The following is a 17114-nucleotide window of genomic DNA, read 5'->3' as shown; positions in this document are numbered from 1 at the left end:
ATTTGGGGAGTGAACCAGTGGATGGACGATCTCTGTGTCTCTCCTCTCTCTCTTTTGTAACTCTGCCTCTCAAATAAATAAATAAATGTTTAAAAGAAACATTTAAAAATAATCAACACCAAAAATGACCTCCCAGGGACAGGTATCTGGAAAAGTGACCTCCCAGAATATTGTACCATTTTATATAATAATTGTGTGATGAATAATACTACAAAAAGGGGGGACAACTCCACAAACCCTAAATTTCTACTTTACATTGACTGCGATAGGATATATAGGAGAGTTTACCTCTCCCTCATAGTAAAAGAATTATCATTAGATAATTTTTAATGGTATGATTTCTTGGCAGGCAAATTCTCAGATTTGCAATTCGTCCATCTGTTAACCTACATAGGTAACTCAGAAGAGAGGAATATCTGTGTGGTTACTTTGCATAATGCTCAGATGTAAGCTCCCTTTGCCCACATCCTTGTTCTGTTCACTTGACTGCATTACCATTTAAATTCTGCAGAGATTGGCCGGCACCGTGGCTCCATAGACTAATCCTCCGCCTGTGGCGCTGGCACACCGGGTTCTAGTCCCGGTCGGTCGGGGTGCAGGATTCTGTCCTGGTTGCCCCTCTTCCAGTCCAGCTCTCTGCTGTGGCCCAGGTCCTTGGGCCCTGCACTCACATGGGAGACCAGGAGGAAGCACCTTGCTCCTGGCTTCAGATCAGCGTGATGCGCCGGCCGCAGCGTGCTGGCTGCAGTGGCCATTGGAGGGTGAACCAACGGCAAAAGAAGACCTTTCTCTCTGCCTGTCTTTCCTCACTATCCACTCTGCCTGTCAAAAAACAAAAAAATAAAAATAAAAACTACAGAGATGTTTGGACATATCTCAGTTCAGTATTTCCTGCAAGTTGTTGGTCTCTGCTTAGTCCTAGAACTGCTTTTCTCTGCTTTCCACATTGGAGTGTCCTCATACAGCTAAACTAAGGATGAGTTCTATGGATGGTCTGTATAAATCATGCTGTTTGTTCCAAATGAAGATCTACATTTATTTATCTTGGGTGGAATCTGAAAGTGAGAGGCGGAAGAAAGGAGTGGTTTAAGTAACCAGTGGAAATACCTCCTTTCTTGACATTTAGTTGTATTTCATTGCTTAGCTTCATTTGGAAACCTTACCAGAAGACAAGAGGCTCTGGAATACAAAGAGCAGAGCAGTATAGCTACAAAGCTCAACTATCACTTCCTCCAAGAATCCTTTCTGGACTTTGTGATTAATTCATCAAATAATGAAATATATAATAGGTACTAAGAGTGTAGTGGTGAGCTGCTCCTCCCCCACCCCCAGCTAAGACAAACACGTCTCTGAGCACAGCTTGTATTTTGCCCTTCTTCTAAGATAATATATCATCATCTCTCCCATTGGCTTCAGCTCCTCAACATAGGATCCTGACTCATTCCTCTTGACCCACCCACCCCTTCCTGGCACAGAATAGGGATTGCCTAAAGTTGACCTGCTATGGATGTTTGTATTCTTTGTCTTTAGTTCTAGAGCAAAGAAGGAAGAGGGATCTTTGATGGCTATTGTGTGTGACCTCTCCCCTACAGATGTCTGAGCAAGTATTCTGTCTTGCTAGTAGGCTTAAGGACAAAGATTCTGATAGAGAACCTGACTCACTTCCTGGGAGTTAGAAAAATAATAACTGTTGGGACCCGTGCTGTGGCGCAGTGGGTTAACGCCCTGGCCTGAAGCACCGGCATCCCATGTGGGTACCAGTTCTAGTCCCAGCTGCTCCTCTTCCAATCCGGCTCTGCTACGGCCTGGGAAAGCAGTATAAGATGGCTCCAGTCCTTGGGCCCCTGCACCCACATGGGAGACCTAGAAGAAGCTCTTAGCTCCTGGCTTCGGATCAGCGCAGCTCTTGCTGCTGCGGCCAACTGGCGAGTGAACTAGCGGATGGAAGACCTCTCTCTCTGTCTCTACCTCTCTCTGTAACTCTGTCTTTCAAATAAATAAAATACATCTTTAAAAAAAAGGAAAATAATAACTGTTGCTATGTTTGCTGGGCTCATTCTGGATACTTAGGAATGTGATAAAAATTTTACATACATTCTCAACCAAACTGGCCTGATTTCAGTCTTTTTTTTTTTTTTTTTTTTTGGTAGGGGAGGTGAGGCTTAGAGAAATAAAGCAGCTCACTGTTTCTCACTGAGGGACCCCGAGCATATGTAACTGCAAAACCCACTGTCCGTACCCCTCCCTGCATGCAGGGAGTTTAGATGAAGGCTAAACTGTTGAATAACTTAGGAAGAAAATACTTCCTGGTGATATTTCAAAATAGTACTCTAACCAGAGATTGAGAATGAAAAGTTATTTGAAGCCAAAAGCACCTATCCCCTCAGTTTTGTATTGGTCTCTGAAATATCTCATTAATCCTTCCCCAGCCCTATCCCCCACAGAATAGCGAGGGTCTTTGCTGTTGTTGTTGTTACTCAGTTCTTTTTCAAACTGCTTATGAATTACCTGTTCTCCACTCTCAGGCCAGATAGCGTCCTGAGTCAGCTGCTGCCATCAGTAAGATTAACCATGTGCCTGGGGTGCCGCCTCATGGTCTCCACAAAAATGTTTAATGAGAAATTTAACATGTGAAGTGGGCACTCATATACGTATCCAGGAAAAAAAAAAGATGGCAATAAGTATACCAAAATATAACTAGTGTTACTATAAATTCTTTCTAGATAATGGGATTAAAAGTGTTTTTTCTTATATTTTTGTTTTCTGTTGTTTATTTTTCCTACTGAACACATTGTTTTACAAGAAAAGAAATATCAGTCTAAATAATGTTAACTATGTTTATTGAGAATTTACTGTGCATTGTATTGAATATTTTTCATTAGATTATCTCTTTCAATTCTTACAGAGGCTCTAAGGTAATGCAAACAACATATTTTACAGATGAGGAAATTGAGACAGAAGTTACGCAATTTACCTAACATCACATAGTTAGTAAATTTGCAGGATTCAAAATCTGAATCAGATTTAACCAGTGACTTGCTTACTTCCTTTAAAAGAAAAGAAATAGTCTTGTTTATGAAAATATTGGGACTGAGTTCCAACTCCAGGTTGACCAAGTTTGCTGTCCCCTGGACTGGAGTATGTAACTTAATCTCTGAGGTCTCTGTTCCCTTTACTCAACATGTTTAAAGGTCAAGCAGGCAAAAGTGAGTTCCAAAGCCCTGAGTTGGATAATACAGAAATTCCTTGTATTTCAGGATTCAGTAGAGGCAGTAGGTTCTGGGAAGGAGCAGGAAAGCAGTGTTCCCTTCCCTCAGCTTACCGAGAAGTGGTAGGATGACTCTATCGATAATAAGATGCCCAAAACTTTTGGGTTAAGACCCTGCTATTGGGATAGTGTGGGTATGATCCCGGTGGTCTTGGAATTTACTGAATTCACTAACATATGAGTGTAGTGCATGGATATATTCTTAAAGTTACTTGTAGATACTTTATGCTGTGTACTTATTTAATCAGTAGCCCTGGGGAGTAACTGTTTCCTTTTATTAGATGGGTAACCTGAGGTGAGATAATTGAAGTGCTGGGCTCAGGTTTACAAAACTAGTCCATGCTGTAAAGGTGGTTCAAAAGCATGGAATTCCAGGCTACCTCTTATTTTAGTTGTTTCTGTAGAATTACAGATGTCTTAGAATCCGAGTTGTTATTTTTTTTTAATTCATCAAACATGAATCAAGTACCCGTTAGCACCATCCATGGTGGATACCAGGAAATCAGAGTTGAATCAGACCTGGTCTCCTACTCTTGGAATACTCACAGACCCATGGGCAAGTAAGCACACAATGGGATGAAACTGGAAATTCATTGGATTGAAATCTTTAGGGCTGGGAAGAATTGGGGAATATTTCTAGGATGCAATGCCTGAAGTGACTGAGAACTAAATAATTCATGGAAACTGGTCAGGCAGAAGGAACAGAGCACGCAAAGGCTCATTTGGGAAGCTGCAGATGGCCCTGTTTGGAGCGCTAGGAGTGTGAACCAGGTAAGGGCTCAGTCAGGAATGCTTTTGGGAGTTTGGGAAGGTGCTTTTTTACTGATGGTAGTGGAAAATTTTAAGTAGGGGGCCAAGGTTTTATTTTAGTTTTAAAATCCAGCCAGGGTAGAGAATTAGGTAGGGAAAGAGGAGCAGTATGAAGGAAAGAACAGTGGGAAAAAATGGGAACTAACAAGACATACCTATAAGAAAGCTCTTAAAGTAAGCCAGATGGGAGATAGTAGTTGCCAAGACTGTAAGAGCAGAAATGGAAACAAATAGATGGATTCAGAAGGATTTCTTTTACTTTTTATGTAACAAATGAGAAATATTTCATATTAAGTACTGTACACATTAAGTGCTATAATGAAACCATGTACACAACTTAAACAGCCATCATCCAGTAGTTAATCTGTTTTGCCCACTTCCTTCCCTGTCATATTATTTTTCCCCTAAAGATTTATTTATTTATTTGAAAGGCAGAGTGACAGAGGGAGAAGTAGATATCTTCCATCTGCTGGTTCATTCCCCAGATGCCTTCAACAGCCAAGCTGGGTCAAGCTGAAGCCAGGAGCCAGGAACTCCATCTAGGTCTCCTACTTGGGTGGTAGTAAACCAAGTACTAACCCAAATACTTGGGCCATCATCCACTGCCTCCCAGGTGCACTGGCAGAAAGCTGCATCAGAAGCCTGGAATACTGGGTCTTAAACTGGGCATCCCAAGGTGGGGCTTAACTGCCCACATCACAATGTCTGCCCTCCTTCCATAATATTTTGAAGCAAATCTTAGGTATCTTACATTGATCCATTATATATCTCTGAAAGAGTTTTTATCTATAAATTTCCTCTCTCATATTTTTTTTCCCTTTCTAGTTAAATAGATTAGGTAGTTTGTCATGTTGAATTTGCCACAGCTGATTTTATATTTATGACGTAGAAGAAATGTGTTCCTCTAAAGTTTATAATTCCTTGATTTAGTAAATGGCTCTAGAGACTTGATCATCTTTGGATTCACCATTAGAATATATCTGTCTGTTGTGAGGGGCCAGCACTGTAGCATAGTAGGTTAAGGCTCCCTGCAGTGCCAGAATTCCATATGGTCACTGGTTAGAGTCCTGGCTGCTCTACCTTTTTTTTTTTTTTTTTGGACAGGCAGAGTGGACAGTGAGAGAGAGAGAGACAGAGAGAAAGGTCTTCCTTTTTGCCCTTGGTTCACCTTCCAATGGCCGCCGCGGCTGGCGTGCTGCAGCTGGTGCACCGCACTGATCCCATGGCAGGAGCCAGGTACTTATCCTGGTCTCCCATTGGGTGCAGGGCCCAAGTACTTGGGCCATCCTCCACTGCACTCCCTGGCCACAGCAGAGAGCTGGCCTGGAAGAGGGGCAACCGGGACAGAATCTGGTGCCCCGACTGGGACTAGAACCCGGTGTGCCGGCACCGCAAGGCGGAGGATTAGCCTAGTGAGCCACGGCACCGGCCTATGGCTGCTCGATTCTAATCCAGCTCTCTTCTAATGATCTAGGAAATCAGTGGAAGATGCCCCATGTGTTTGGGCACCTGCAGCCATGTGGGAGACCCAGAAGAATCTCCTGGCCTCAGATCAGCCCAACTCCAACTATTGCCGCCATGCGGGTGGAAGACCTCTCTCTCTGTCTCTGCCTCTCTCTCTCTAACTCTGCCTCTCATATAAACAAATAAATCTTAAAAAAAAAAAAGTTGTCTTGTTCTTTTTGTAATGTTAGCAGTTGTTGATCAGTATCTAGTATGTGTTATTTCATATAGTTATATTCTGATTCTAGTAGTTCTTAATATATTTATAAATATATTTATATTTATATAAATATAAAAAATAATAGCTGGTTGCTTCTTTAAAGATAAATTTTTTCTTAACTATTAATTACCCTGTGATATAATTCATCTAGAAAAAGCAGGATAAATAGTCTTTCCCTTTATTTAATAATCTTAAGAATGATATATTGTCGGCCGGCGCTGTGGCTCAATAGGCTAATCCTCCGCCTTGCGGCGCCGGCACACCAGGTTCTAGTCCTGGTCAGGGTGCTGGATTCTGTCCCGGTTGCCCCTCTTCCAGGCCAGCTCTCTGCTGTGGCCAGGGAGTGCAGTGGAGGATGGCCCAAGTGCTTGGGCCCTGCACCCGCATGGGAGACCAGGAAAAGCACCTGGCTCCTGGCTTCGGATCAGCGCGATGCACCACCGGCTGCAGCGCGCCGGCCGCTGTGGCCATTGGAGGGTGAACCAAGGGCAAAAAGGAAGACCTTTCTCTCTGTCTCTCTCTCTCACTGTCCACTCTGCCTGTCAAAAATTAAAAAAAAAAAAAGAATGATATATTGTTTCCCCAGCATCCTTCAATGGTGACAGATTAATTTTTTAAAGATTTATTTATTTATTTGAAAGAGTTACACAGAGAGGCAGAGAGAGAGAGAGGTCTTCCATCCTCTGGTTCACTCCCCAGTGGGCTGCAACCGCCAGAGCTCCAATCCAAAGCCAGGAGCCAGGAGCTTCTTCCAGGTTCCCACGTGGGTGCAGGGGTCCAAGGACTTGGGCCATCTTCCACTGCTTTCCCAGATCATAGCAGAGAGCTGGATCTGAAGTGGGTAGCCAGAACTCAAACCAGTGCCTGTATGGGATGCTGGCACTGCAGGCAGCAGCTTTACCTGCTGCGCCACAGTGCCGGCCTCAACAGATTAATTTTTTAAAATGCATTTTTTGAAAGGCAGAGCATCAGAGAGGAAGAGGAAGAAAGAGACAGAGAGGGAGAGGGGAAGGGAGGAAGAAGGAAACAGAGAGAGAGGTATCTTCCACCTGCTGCTTCACTCCCCAAATGACTGCAACAGCCAGGGCTGGGCCAGATCAGAACCGGAGTCAGGAATTCCACTCAAGTCTCCTACATGGGCGGCAAGGGCCCAAGCATCTACTGTCTTCTCAGGTATGTTAGAAAGAAGTCAGGTGGGAAGGGGAGCAGCTGGGCCTCAAAATTGCACTCCGATGCTGGTGTTGCAAGAAGTGATTTACCCTGCTGCACCATAACACTGGCCCTGACAAATTAATTTTTAGTGTCATTATTAACTGATAGATTTGAATATTTTTGTTTTAGTTCATTGTAATTTTGTAAAGAGGACGCTTAATTGTCCCACCATTGGTTAACGATACCTCTTTAAGGTGGCTAATTCAGCAGCTTTTGAGGTGGTAGAAAAGACAGGATTTATGATAGGTTAAATGCAGGTCAGGTCAAAGAGGAGAACGGAGTCAGGGAAACATTCCTGTGTTATTGACTTGGGTGGTTGATGCCAGTCACTGAAAAGAGAGCCCAGAAAGAGAAGCAGGTTTAAAGGGAAGACATGTCAGGACATATCTGAGGTGCTTCTGATAGTTACATCAAGGTGGAGTTGTCCAGGAGGCAGTCAGTCAGGTATCTGGATCTGAGGCTCAGAGCAGTGGTCTGTGACTCAGAACCCCAGATAGGGCTCAGTTGCTTTGTGTAGTTGACTCAGATTGGGACTGTGTGTGTTATGTCCTGTTTGATAAAAATCAATCCTTTTCTGGCCGGCGCTGTGGTGTAGTAAACTCAGCTTCTGCCTGTGCACCAGCATCCCATGTGGGCACCAGTTCGTGTCCCGGCTGCTCCTCTTCCGGTCCAGCTCTCTGCTATGGCCTGGGAAAGCAGTAGAAGATGGTCCAAGTGCTTGGGTCCCTGCATCTGCGTGGGGAGACCTGGAAGAAGCTCCTGGCTCCTGGCTTTGGATCAGCCCAACTGCTGCTCTTCAGGCCTATTGGGGAGTGAACCAGCAGATGGAAGACCTTTCTCTCTATCTCCCTCTTTCTGTGACTGTCCTCTCAAATAAAATAAATTTTTAAAAAATCAGTCTTTTTATCAGCTGGAGTGAGGTTCTGTCCCAGAGAAGAGTGGCCTTTTCTTTTTCTTGTGCGCACGCTGGAGAGTCAGGTTCAGTCTCTGGCAGAGTGGGAAGGATGAGCTGCTGCAGATAGGATTGTCACCTTGCCGGTTTGCAACTGGTCCTGTTGGCTTTCAGATTTATTGTCCCCGTCCCTCAGTTAGCTAAGTGCTCTTGTGTGGGGTATGTTGGAGTTGGAATTGGGGCTGGGAAAACTGGTTTTGGCTTTGAAGGGATGACCTGGGGCAATCTTTTTGTGAATATTTGTATCCCTGAAGAATTTTCTTTCCCTTTCCCATGTTCCTGTTTTCTGAAGCAACTCTTTACTTTTCCTCCTTCAGTCAGCAGATAATCACTGAACACTTTTGGGTCAAGTATCACGGTAGGGGTGGGTGTTGGAGTGCAGCTAGTTAATCTGCTGCTTGGGACATCCACTTCCCTTATAAGATTGCCACATTACTCACTTCTTTCTTTTTCTTTTTTTCTTTTTTTTTTTTTTAAGATTTATTTATTTATTTGAAAGTCACAGAGAGAGAGAGAGAGAGAGAGAGAGAGAGAAGGAGAGATCTTCCATCCTACCGGTTCACTCTCCAGATGGCCGCAAACAGCCATGGCTAGGCCAGGCTGAAGCCAGGAGCTTCAGCCCGGTCTCCTACATGGGTGCAGGGGCCCAAACACTTAGGCCTTCCTCTGCTACTTTTCCCAGACCATTAGCCAAGAGCTGAATCAAAAGTGGAGCTGCTGGGACACAAACTAGCGCCCATAGGGGATGCTAGCATTGCAGGCGTCAGCTTAACCTGCAACACCACAAAGCTAGCCTCACTACTGCACTTCGGATATAGCTCCCTACTGATGTTCTTGGAAAAGCAGTTGATGGTGGCTTAGGTACCTGAGTTCCTGCAATTTATGTAGGCCTGTTGGAGCCTCTGGTTCCTGGCTTCAGCCTGGCGCAGCCCGAGTTGTTGCAGACATTGGAAGAGTGAACCAGCAAATAGAAGCTCTCTCTGCCCTTTTGCCTGTCAAATTAATAAAAAATAATTTAAAAAAAATTTTTAAAAGATGGAGCTGGCATAGCAGGTCAGTCTGCCACCCATGATGCCAGCATTTTATATCAGAGCACCAGTTTGTGTCCCAGCTTTCTACCTCTGGTCCACTTCCTGGTTAATGCACCTGGGAAGGCAGTGGAAGGTGGCACAAGTACTCTTGCCCCTGCCACCCGTGTGGAAGATCCAGATGGAGTTCCAGGCTCCTGGCTTTGGACAGGCCCAGCCGTGGCCATAGTGACCATTTGGAGAGTGAACCAATGGATAGATGCTCTCTTCCTCCAACCTCTGTGGTTCTGCCTTTCAAATAAATAAATAAATAAAATTTCTTCTTTTGGAAAAAGTCCCAATCTTTAAAAAAAAATTAGAAGTTTAATGAAAGACCTCTACCCACCCACACAGCACACATAACCAGACCTTCTAGTTGCTTTAACGTATTATGAATCCTGCTATATGTTAAACTCAAGACTAGACCCTGGATTTACCAAGGCTTGATTCTTTCAGGTAACCTCAGATTAAGTAAATCTGCAGTTCTATTTTTAGAACTGTAAAAATAAAAGTACTAATGAGATGTATTGGCATGGTATATTTTAGGGATACAGGCAGCATAGAAGGAGGGTATAATTTGACTCTGTGTGATTTGAGGGTTGGGAGAATGGAATCTTACAATATTTCCCAGAGGAGGCGATATTTAAATTGAGTCTGGAAAGTTCAGTAAATGGGAGTGCAAGCTATAAAGAAGTAGTGAGAAAAGTTATTCCGGGAAGATGGAATAGCTTAGCGTAGTGACACTTTATGTGGGTCTGTATGACTGGAATGGTGGGAAGTGAACCAGGGAAGTCAACTGGACTGTAAAGGGCCTTGGAAGGGGGGGCTTTTTGGATCAGAGGTGCCAGGCAGCATTGACTGGCTCGGTGAGGTCATGCCGCAGTCAGAGGAGTAGGGGGAGCCTTTCCTCTGAGTCCTCACACAGAGCTGAGTTCCTTGTAGGCAGAAGCCTTTTCCTCTAGGTCAAGTAGATGGATAGACAAGTGAAGCATGCTCATTTTGCAGGTGAGAAACTCACCTAGTTAGTTCCTTTACCCATGTTTAAATTTCCTTGATTGTCTTAAAAAATGGCTTTTTACAGTTGATGTGTTCAAGTCAGAATCCAAGCAAAGTGCACACATTGCATCTGGTTGTTATATTTGAGGCTATTCCTAAAAAAAAGATTTTTTTAAATTTATTTGAAAGGCAGAGTGACAGTGGGAGAGAAAGATACCGAGAGAGAAAGAGATCTCTGTTGACTGATCCACTCCCCAAGTGGCTACAACAGCTGGGGCGGGGCCAGGACAAAGCCAGGAGTCTGGAGCTCCATCTGCATCTCTGCCCACGCTCCAGTGTGGTATTCTGTCATTGTAGGCTCACCGCACTGTACCATGATGCTGCCCTTTGGGCTGTTTTTTTTTTTTTTTTTTTTTGAGACAGAGTGGACAGTGAGAGACAGAGAGAAAGGTCTTCCTTTGCAGTTGGTTCACCCTCCAATGGCCGCCGCGGCCGGCACACCGCACTGATCCGAAGGCAGGAGCCAGGTGCCTCTCCTGGTCTCCCATGGGGTGCAGGGCCCAAGGACTTGGGCCATCTGGAAGAGGGGCAACCGGGACAGAATCCGGTGCCCCGACTGGGACTAGAACCCGGTGTGCTGACGCCGCTAGGCGGAGGATTAGCCTAGTGAGCTGCGTCGCCGGCCCTGGGCTGTTCTTAAAGCATGCCCTAGAGTCTTTTCTTCCACAGCGAATCATGCTGCTGTTCTTCAGATTAAATCCTGACTTCATAGCACTGACATTCCAGAGTCTTCCAAGATCTTCCCTTCAGTTGATTCCTCTGGTCCTGAAATACCTTTCCTATTTGAGTACTTACGGTACTCCACTATTCAACTCAAATGTAATGTGTTCTTTGCGGTCCCATAATCTAATGAATTGTTTCCTTACTCTAACGCCTTTTTTCCTGCTTCTGCTATGACATCATCATATTGTCACTTACCTACTTACTGTATTTGCTTTACAAGTCGGTGAGTGTAGAGTGGTGGAAATGAGGCTGGAGAGGTCAGCAGATGATGAACACCTCTAGGCAGGGAACATAGAACATTTGTGTCACATCTATGGCAGCATAGAGCCCACATGAATGAGTGTTTGTAGAATTGGATGGAAAAACTGCAGTTTGTGGAGTATTTTATTTTAGTTTCCAACTTTGAGGTTTTTTCTGAACTATGAATTCTTTCCAACTCCAGGAGCAGAAGGTATACCTGGAAGCAATATCTTAGTGTATTCTTTTTGCTCCTGATCTTTTTCTATACTCAATAGGTTAGTCTGTTAGTCCTGGATGGTATGAACTTCATCTGACTGTGATTTCATTATTCTTCTTTAATTGACTCTCTCCTTGCCAAAGGGAATATCTGTGTCGATAATCTGACGATCTGACAGATGACAACAGAAGACCTTGGGCTCTTGTGTTTTGTTTTTGTTTTAATGTTTGCAAGGTTAAAAAGGAATTTGAAACATTTTCTGGGGTGTTTGACCCAGTAGTTAAGACACCTGTTAGGTCATCTGCGTTGCACATCAGAGTACCTGGGTTCAAATCCCAGCTCTGACTACTAATTCTAGCTTCCTGCATATGCAGAACTTGGGAGGCAGGAGGTGATGGTTCAAGTCCCTGCCACCCATGTGGGAGATCTGAATTGAATTTCCAGCTCCTGGCTTCAGCCTGGCCCAGTCCTAGTCTCAGCCATTGGTGGGCATTTGAGAAATAAACGCGAGGATAGGAATTCTCTGTATGTCTGTCTCTGTCTCTCAAAAAACATAGACATATGTGTTAAAACCATTTTCTGCATATTTCTTATGTTAAAAAAGATTTATTTATTTGTTTATTTGAAAGGCAGAGTAAGAGAGAGAGGCAAAGAACCTTCCATCTGCTGGTTCATTTCCTGAATGGCTGTTCCAACTGGGACTGGTTCAGTCAAAGCCAGGAGCCTGGAACTCCCATGTGAGTAGCAGGGGCCCAAATAATGGGGTCATCTTTTGCTGCTTTCCTGGGTGCATTAGCAGGGAGATGGATCAGAAGTGGGGTAGCCAGAACTCCAATAAGGGCTGCCAGCATCACAAACAGTGGTTTAGTCCCCTGTGCCTCAGTGCCAGCCCCATGAATATTTCTGATTTTCTAAAATGGAGAGGCTCCCCTCCATGAGAGTGGTCATATGGCTTTTACTTTGCCTCAGGCTTTCATTAAAAATTTTATAAATGCAAATAGGGCTACATTGTGGAGTAGGGAGTTAAGCTGCCACCTGAAATGCCAGTGTTCCATATGGGTGCTGGTTTTTGTCCTGGCTGCTCCATTTCTAATCCTGTGCCCTGCTAATGTGCCTGGAAAAGCTACTGAAGATAGCCCAAGTCTTTGAGCTCCTGCACCCACACGGGAGAAGTAGATAAAGCTCCTTAATTCATCCTGGCCGAGTTCTGTCCATTGCGGCCATCTGGTAAGTAAACCAGTAGGTGGAAGATGTGTCTGTCTGTCTGTCTCTCTCTCTCAACTCTGCCTTTCAAATAAATAAATCTTTCAAGCAATAATAAAGCTGAAATGATTCTGATTACTGTGTGGTTACTAGAATTACTATCTTTTGTTTTACATCAAAAGACTAAACTTAGGTTGCATGTTGATACCCCCTTCAGCATCAAAATTTACAGTCCTCCTGGAAATCTGGAATTTGAATAAACAAACATATGGGAAATGGTGTCAAGTAGAACATTTAAAAAGAGGCTTAGGTGACTGGGATGCTCAGATCCTGAATTGGAGTGCCAGTTTGAGTTTTGGTTACTCCCTTTCCAATCCAGTTTCTTGTTAATGCATCCTGGGAGGCAGCGGATGATGGCTCAGATACTTAGGTCCTTGCCTCCTATTTGGGAGACTCAGATGGAATTCTGGGCTTCTAGCTTCATCCTGGCTCAGCCCTGGCTGTTGCAGGCATTTGGGGAGTGAACCAGCAAATGGAAGATCTCTTTCTCTCCCTGCCCTCTCGCTGTCACTCTTTCAAATAAATAGAAACAAACTTTTAAAAAATAAAGAAGCTTTACTTTATTCTGTCCCTGAAGAAATGTGGCATAAAGAAATAAATGAAGGACTGGGGTATTTGGGTTTCTTATCATTGGCCTTAATAACTCTTGCCTCTTTTTTGAACCCCAGTTTCTCCATCTTTGAAGTCCAAGTTGGAGCAGTTATATAGTCTAGTGGTTAAGATGCTCATGTCCCATATCAGGGTTTCTGGGTATGATAACTGTCTCTGACTCTTGACTCTGGCCTTTGGAAGGTAGCAGAGATGACCAAGTAATTGAGTTCCTGCCACCCACACTGGAGACCCGGATTAAGTTCCCTGCTCTGCTTTGACTTGGCCCAATATGGGGCATCAAACTGTGGAGGGAGTATGTGCTCTCAATCTCTCACTCTCCCTCTCAAACAAATTAATTTTTCAAAATTAAAAAAGTTTAAGTGGAATCAGAGTCTTGCTGGTTAACCAGGGTTCTTCCATTCATCATTTGGACTCAGATATACAGTATGCAAATGCTGCATATGATTGGATGTAGAATTTTGTACATCTGCTCTTCTCTACATTATGAAGCTCATAACAAGTAGAAAATGTTACTGATTGCTAAGTTTCTTTATTCCCCTTCTTACTTGTAAATTCCAAGATTCCTTTTAATCTTTCTAAATGATTTTTTTTTTTTTACACACTTACTGAGTGCCCTGGTTAAGATTTAGAATTTTCCTTTTACATTCACATAGACAATGGAAGTTGCATATTCGCCTTCTCTTCTACCTTCCTCCCAGTAAAGCCTATCAAAGGTTCTCAGAAAACTGAGAGTGCTGGGGGCTATCATTTTGGCACAGCAGGTCAGGGTGCCACCAGCTTCCCATATGAGAACCAACTCAAATCCCGGCTGTTCCGCTTTCAGTCCGGCATCACTGCTGTCACTGCTAATGCTCCTGGGAAAGCAGCAAAAAATAGCCCAGTGTTTGGACTCCTGCCACCCACATGGGAGACCCAGATGGAGTTCCTGGCTTCTGGCTTCAGCCTGGCCTGATCCTAGCCATTACATCCATTTAGGGAGTGAACTGGTGGATGGAAGATATCTCTCTCTCTCTCTCTGTCTCTCTCTCTGTCATTCAACCTTTCAGATAAATAAAAAATAAGTTTTAAAAAATAACTGAAGGTGCTAGCATAGCAGGTAAAAGCTACCTCCTGCAGTGCCATCATCTCATATGGGCACTAGTTCGAGTCCTGGCTGCTCCACTTCTGATCCAGTTCTCTGCTGTGGTCTGGGAAAGCAGTAGAAGATAGCTCAGGTCTTTGGGCTCCTGCACTGGCATGGGAGACCTGGAGGAAGTTCCTGGCTCCTGGCTTCTGATCGGCCCGGCTCTAGCCTATGGGGCCATTTGGGGAGTGAACCCGCAGATAGAAGACCGACCTCTCTTTTTTCTTTCTCTCTCTCTCTCTCTCTCTCTCTCTGCCTCTCTCTCTGCCTCTCTGCCTCTCCCTTTCTCTGCTTCTCTGTAACTCTGCTTTCAAATAAATAAATAAATCTTAAAAATAAATAATAAACAAAAATGCTGAAGAAATATTGCTCTGTATTTGAAGATAAGACTATGTTGTTAAACGATGTTAAAGATTTGTTCTGGGCCAGTGCTGCGGCTCACTTGGCTAGCGGCACTGGCTCCCCGGGTTCTAGTCCTGGTTGGGACGCTGGATTCTGTTCTGGTTGCCCTTCCAGTCCAGGTCTCTGCTGTGGCCCAGGAAAGCAGTGGAGGATGGCCCAAGTGCTTGGGCCCTGCACCTGCATGGGAGACCAGGAGGATGCACCTGGCTCCTGGCCATAGCGGCCATTTCGGGGGTGAACCAACGGAAGGAAGACCTTTCTCTTTGTCTCTCTCTCTCTCACTGTCTAACGCTGCCTGTCAAAAAAACCTTCTGTTCTGAGGCTTATGAGTGCATCAAGAATTACTAGTAATACCTAACCTTGAAAATCAAGGTATCTGCTTCCATCTTGATATGAAGAGCCAAACTAATAGCTCCTGGTCTGTTTCATCTTTGCATCCAGAGGTTGGTGGAATAAAGCACAGAGGCATTACTGCAACTCTGTTGTGTGCAGGTACTGAGTCTGATAAATCCGTATCCTTCAGGGAGACAGAGCTGCCCTTTGAAAGTAAGTATTTCCAGTTGAATAGCTTCTTAGTGGGTGGACCTTGCCCTTCAGTACCCACCCCCATTCTATGTATAGTCACTGTACTAAAATTATTTAAGAGCTAGAGACTAGGAAGAAGCTTAATTTCTTCTCTAGGTTGGGATGGAAAAACTGGTCATTGTATTTGTGTTTGTGTTGGGGTAAGGTATGTGGTGGCAGTAGTAGAGCATTTATTTTAGACAGACACATAAGCTTTTCTCCTTTTCTAAGTAATTAGTCATTTTCTGTTTAGGTCCTACTTGTAAGGTGGCCCTAATGGTCTCTATTTAGTAGCAATATTTGCAATTCAGTTACATGGCTGCCAAATGAAACATTCTACTCCAGCTCCAAAAAGGATCTTATTTTTTCTGGAATATTGCTTTAAAAGTATAACTGGGCTTTTTAAATTCTTTCCAGTACTAAGCTAGAGACAAAGGAGATTTTATGGAATGAAACATTTTGCATAGAAAAAAAAATCAGTTATCTTCAGGAATCAGTCTGTCTTTGAACCCTGCTACCTTCTCTGAAATTTGCCCTTTTATTGTATTCTGATATCGGAATGGATTGCTGAATGACATATGACTCAGATTTGTCAGCCTTTGCAGCTGGCAAGGTGTATGTATGTGCATACCTGGTGTTAAACACACTGCTTTGTTTTGCTGATATGGTTCACAAATCAAGGAAGCTATATCAAGAAGTTTACTTTGAAGATGTAAGCTTCTGGGTAGGGGCAGGATTTGAAATTTCTGACTTTTGTTGTCTAAAAGGATTTTGCAAACCTAGTTTCCTTTCTCCACATTGTTTCAAACTAGTATATATGTACAGAGCTTGGAAATGAAGGGCTGAAGTAAGCCTATGAATAACTCATAACCCCATGTTTTAATTTTCTCAAAAGAATTTGCCTTGTCATTGTTTATTATAATGACAAAAAGCAGGGAATTCCACTCTCATGCCCCCCCCCCCCCCAAGACCCCACATGCTTAACAGAGTTTGTTTTGCTTTTTCCTTGGGTTAAAGATTTTAGTTCTAAATTTTCTAATCCATAACATAAAAGAATATAGTATAAAATAACTCTTGAAAAAACAGGAGCAAACCTCACATATTAAGAACATTTTTAAATTAAGTTCCTCTAAAATGCTGCCTTTTAAAATATCAGTTTGAAAACTGTAGAAATAATTCCCTTAAATGTTCCCTTAGTAGTTTTCAGAGAGATGTGCTAGGCAGTATTGTTAACTAAAGAAAATAAGTCTATCAGTTCCACTTAGATAACCTTTGGTAATAAACGAACTCCATACACGTTGTGACCTTAGAGCCTGAACTTTGTAATCACATGACTGGCTTGTAAACTGACCTGTTAGGATGACTGTCGTAGTCGTAGTCCAGGCTTAGAGAGAGAAATTGACCAAGTGTCGGAAGGGTGGTCATCAAGCTGGACTTGTCCTGTAATCTCTGTTTCTTCATGGCTGCAATAGCGCTTCTCATCAGACTCGGAGAAGCATGAAATGGAGACATGGGAAGGTGAGAGAACTGGTTATTTAAATCTGGGGCTCCAATCGAAGGTTTAGAAATGTTCTTTGAAGATTTAGAGTAAATAATAGCTTTGAGGAGAAGGGAGGCAGTTCACCGACAACTGATTTTTTTTGTGTCTTGGTAAAATTCAGCCAACAAGTTTTCACATATGTAGTAACTGGCTGTAAATGCTTTAGAAGAGAGAAAAGAAGCAAGGGAGAACTGTACTGAATTGATTGCTGTGGTTGATGTTTTTAAAAGGGAGGGGAATGAATTTAAATTTTACAGTGATTTAAAAATTTTTAAACTTTATTTTACATTTCAGAACATTGTAAAATTTATATTTAAAAATTGTTTACTTCTTGACAAAATT

At 43.3% G+C, this 17114-nt stretch overlaps 1 protein-coding gene across 6 annotated transcripts in view; it reads left to right on the top strand.

The window, feature by feature from the left end:
* Positions 1 to 17114, top strand: part of NR6A1 (nuclear receptor subfamily 6 group A member 1) — a 260240-nt gene that overhangs the window by 171818 nt on the left and 71308 nt on the right. For 2 of the 6 annotated variants that reach the window (XM_089302482.1, XM_008273333.5), the window contains exon 1: positions 16572 to 16750. The exons of the other annotated variants lie outside the window; for them this stretch is intronic. In XM_089302482.1, coding sequence (XP_089158608.1) covers positions 16735 to 16750 — 16 coding nt within the window. In that variant the 5' untranslated portion in view covers positions 16572 to 16734. Of the gene's footprint in view, positions 1 to 16571; positions 16751 to 17114 lie in introns of those variants that run through there. 6 annotated transcript variants of the gene reach the window in all.

This window comes from Oryctolagus cuniculus, chromosome 1, assembly GCF_051225735.1.
Source record: "Oryctolagus cuniculus isolate XC-2025 breed Fujian yellow rabbit chromosome 1, ASM5122573v1, whole genome shotgun sequence".
Classification (NCBI taxonomy): Eukaryota; Metazoa; Chordata; class Mammalia; order Lagomorpha; family Leporidae; genus Oryctolagus; species Oryctolagus cuniculus.
This window is presented reverse-complemented; position numbering and strand designations above follow the sequence as displayed.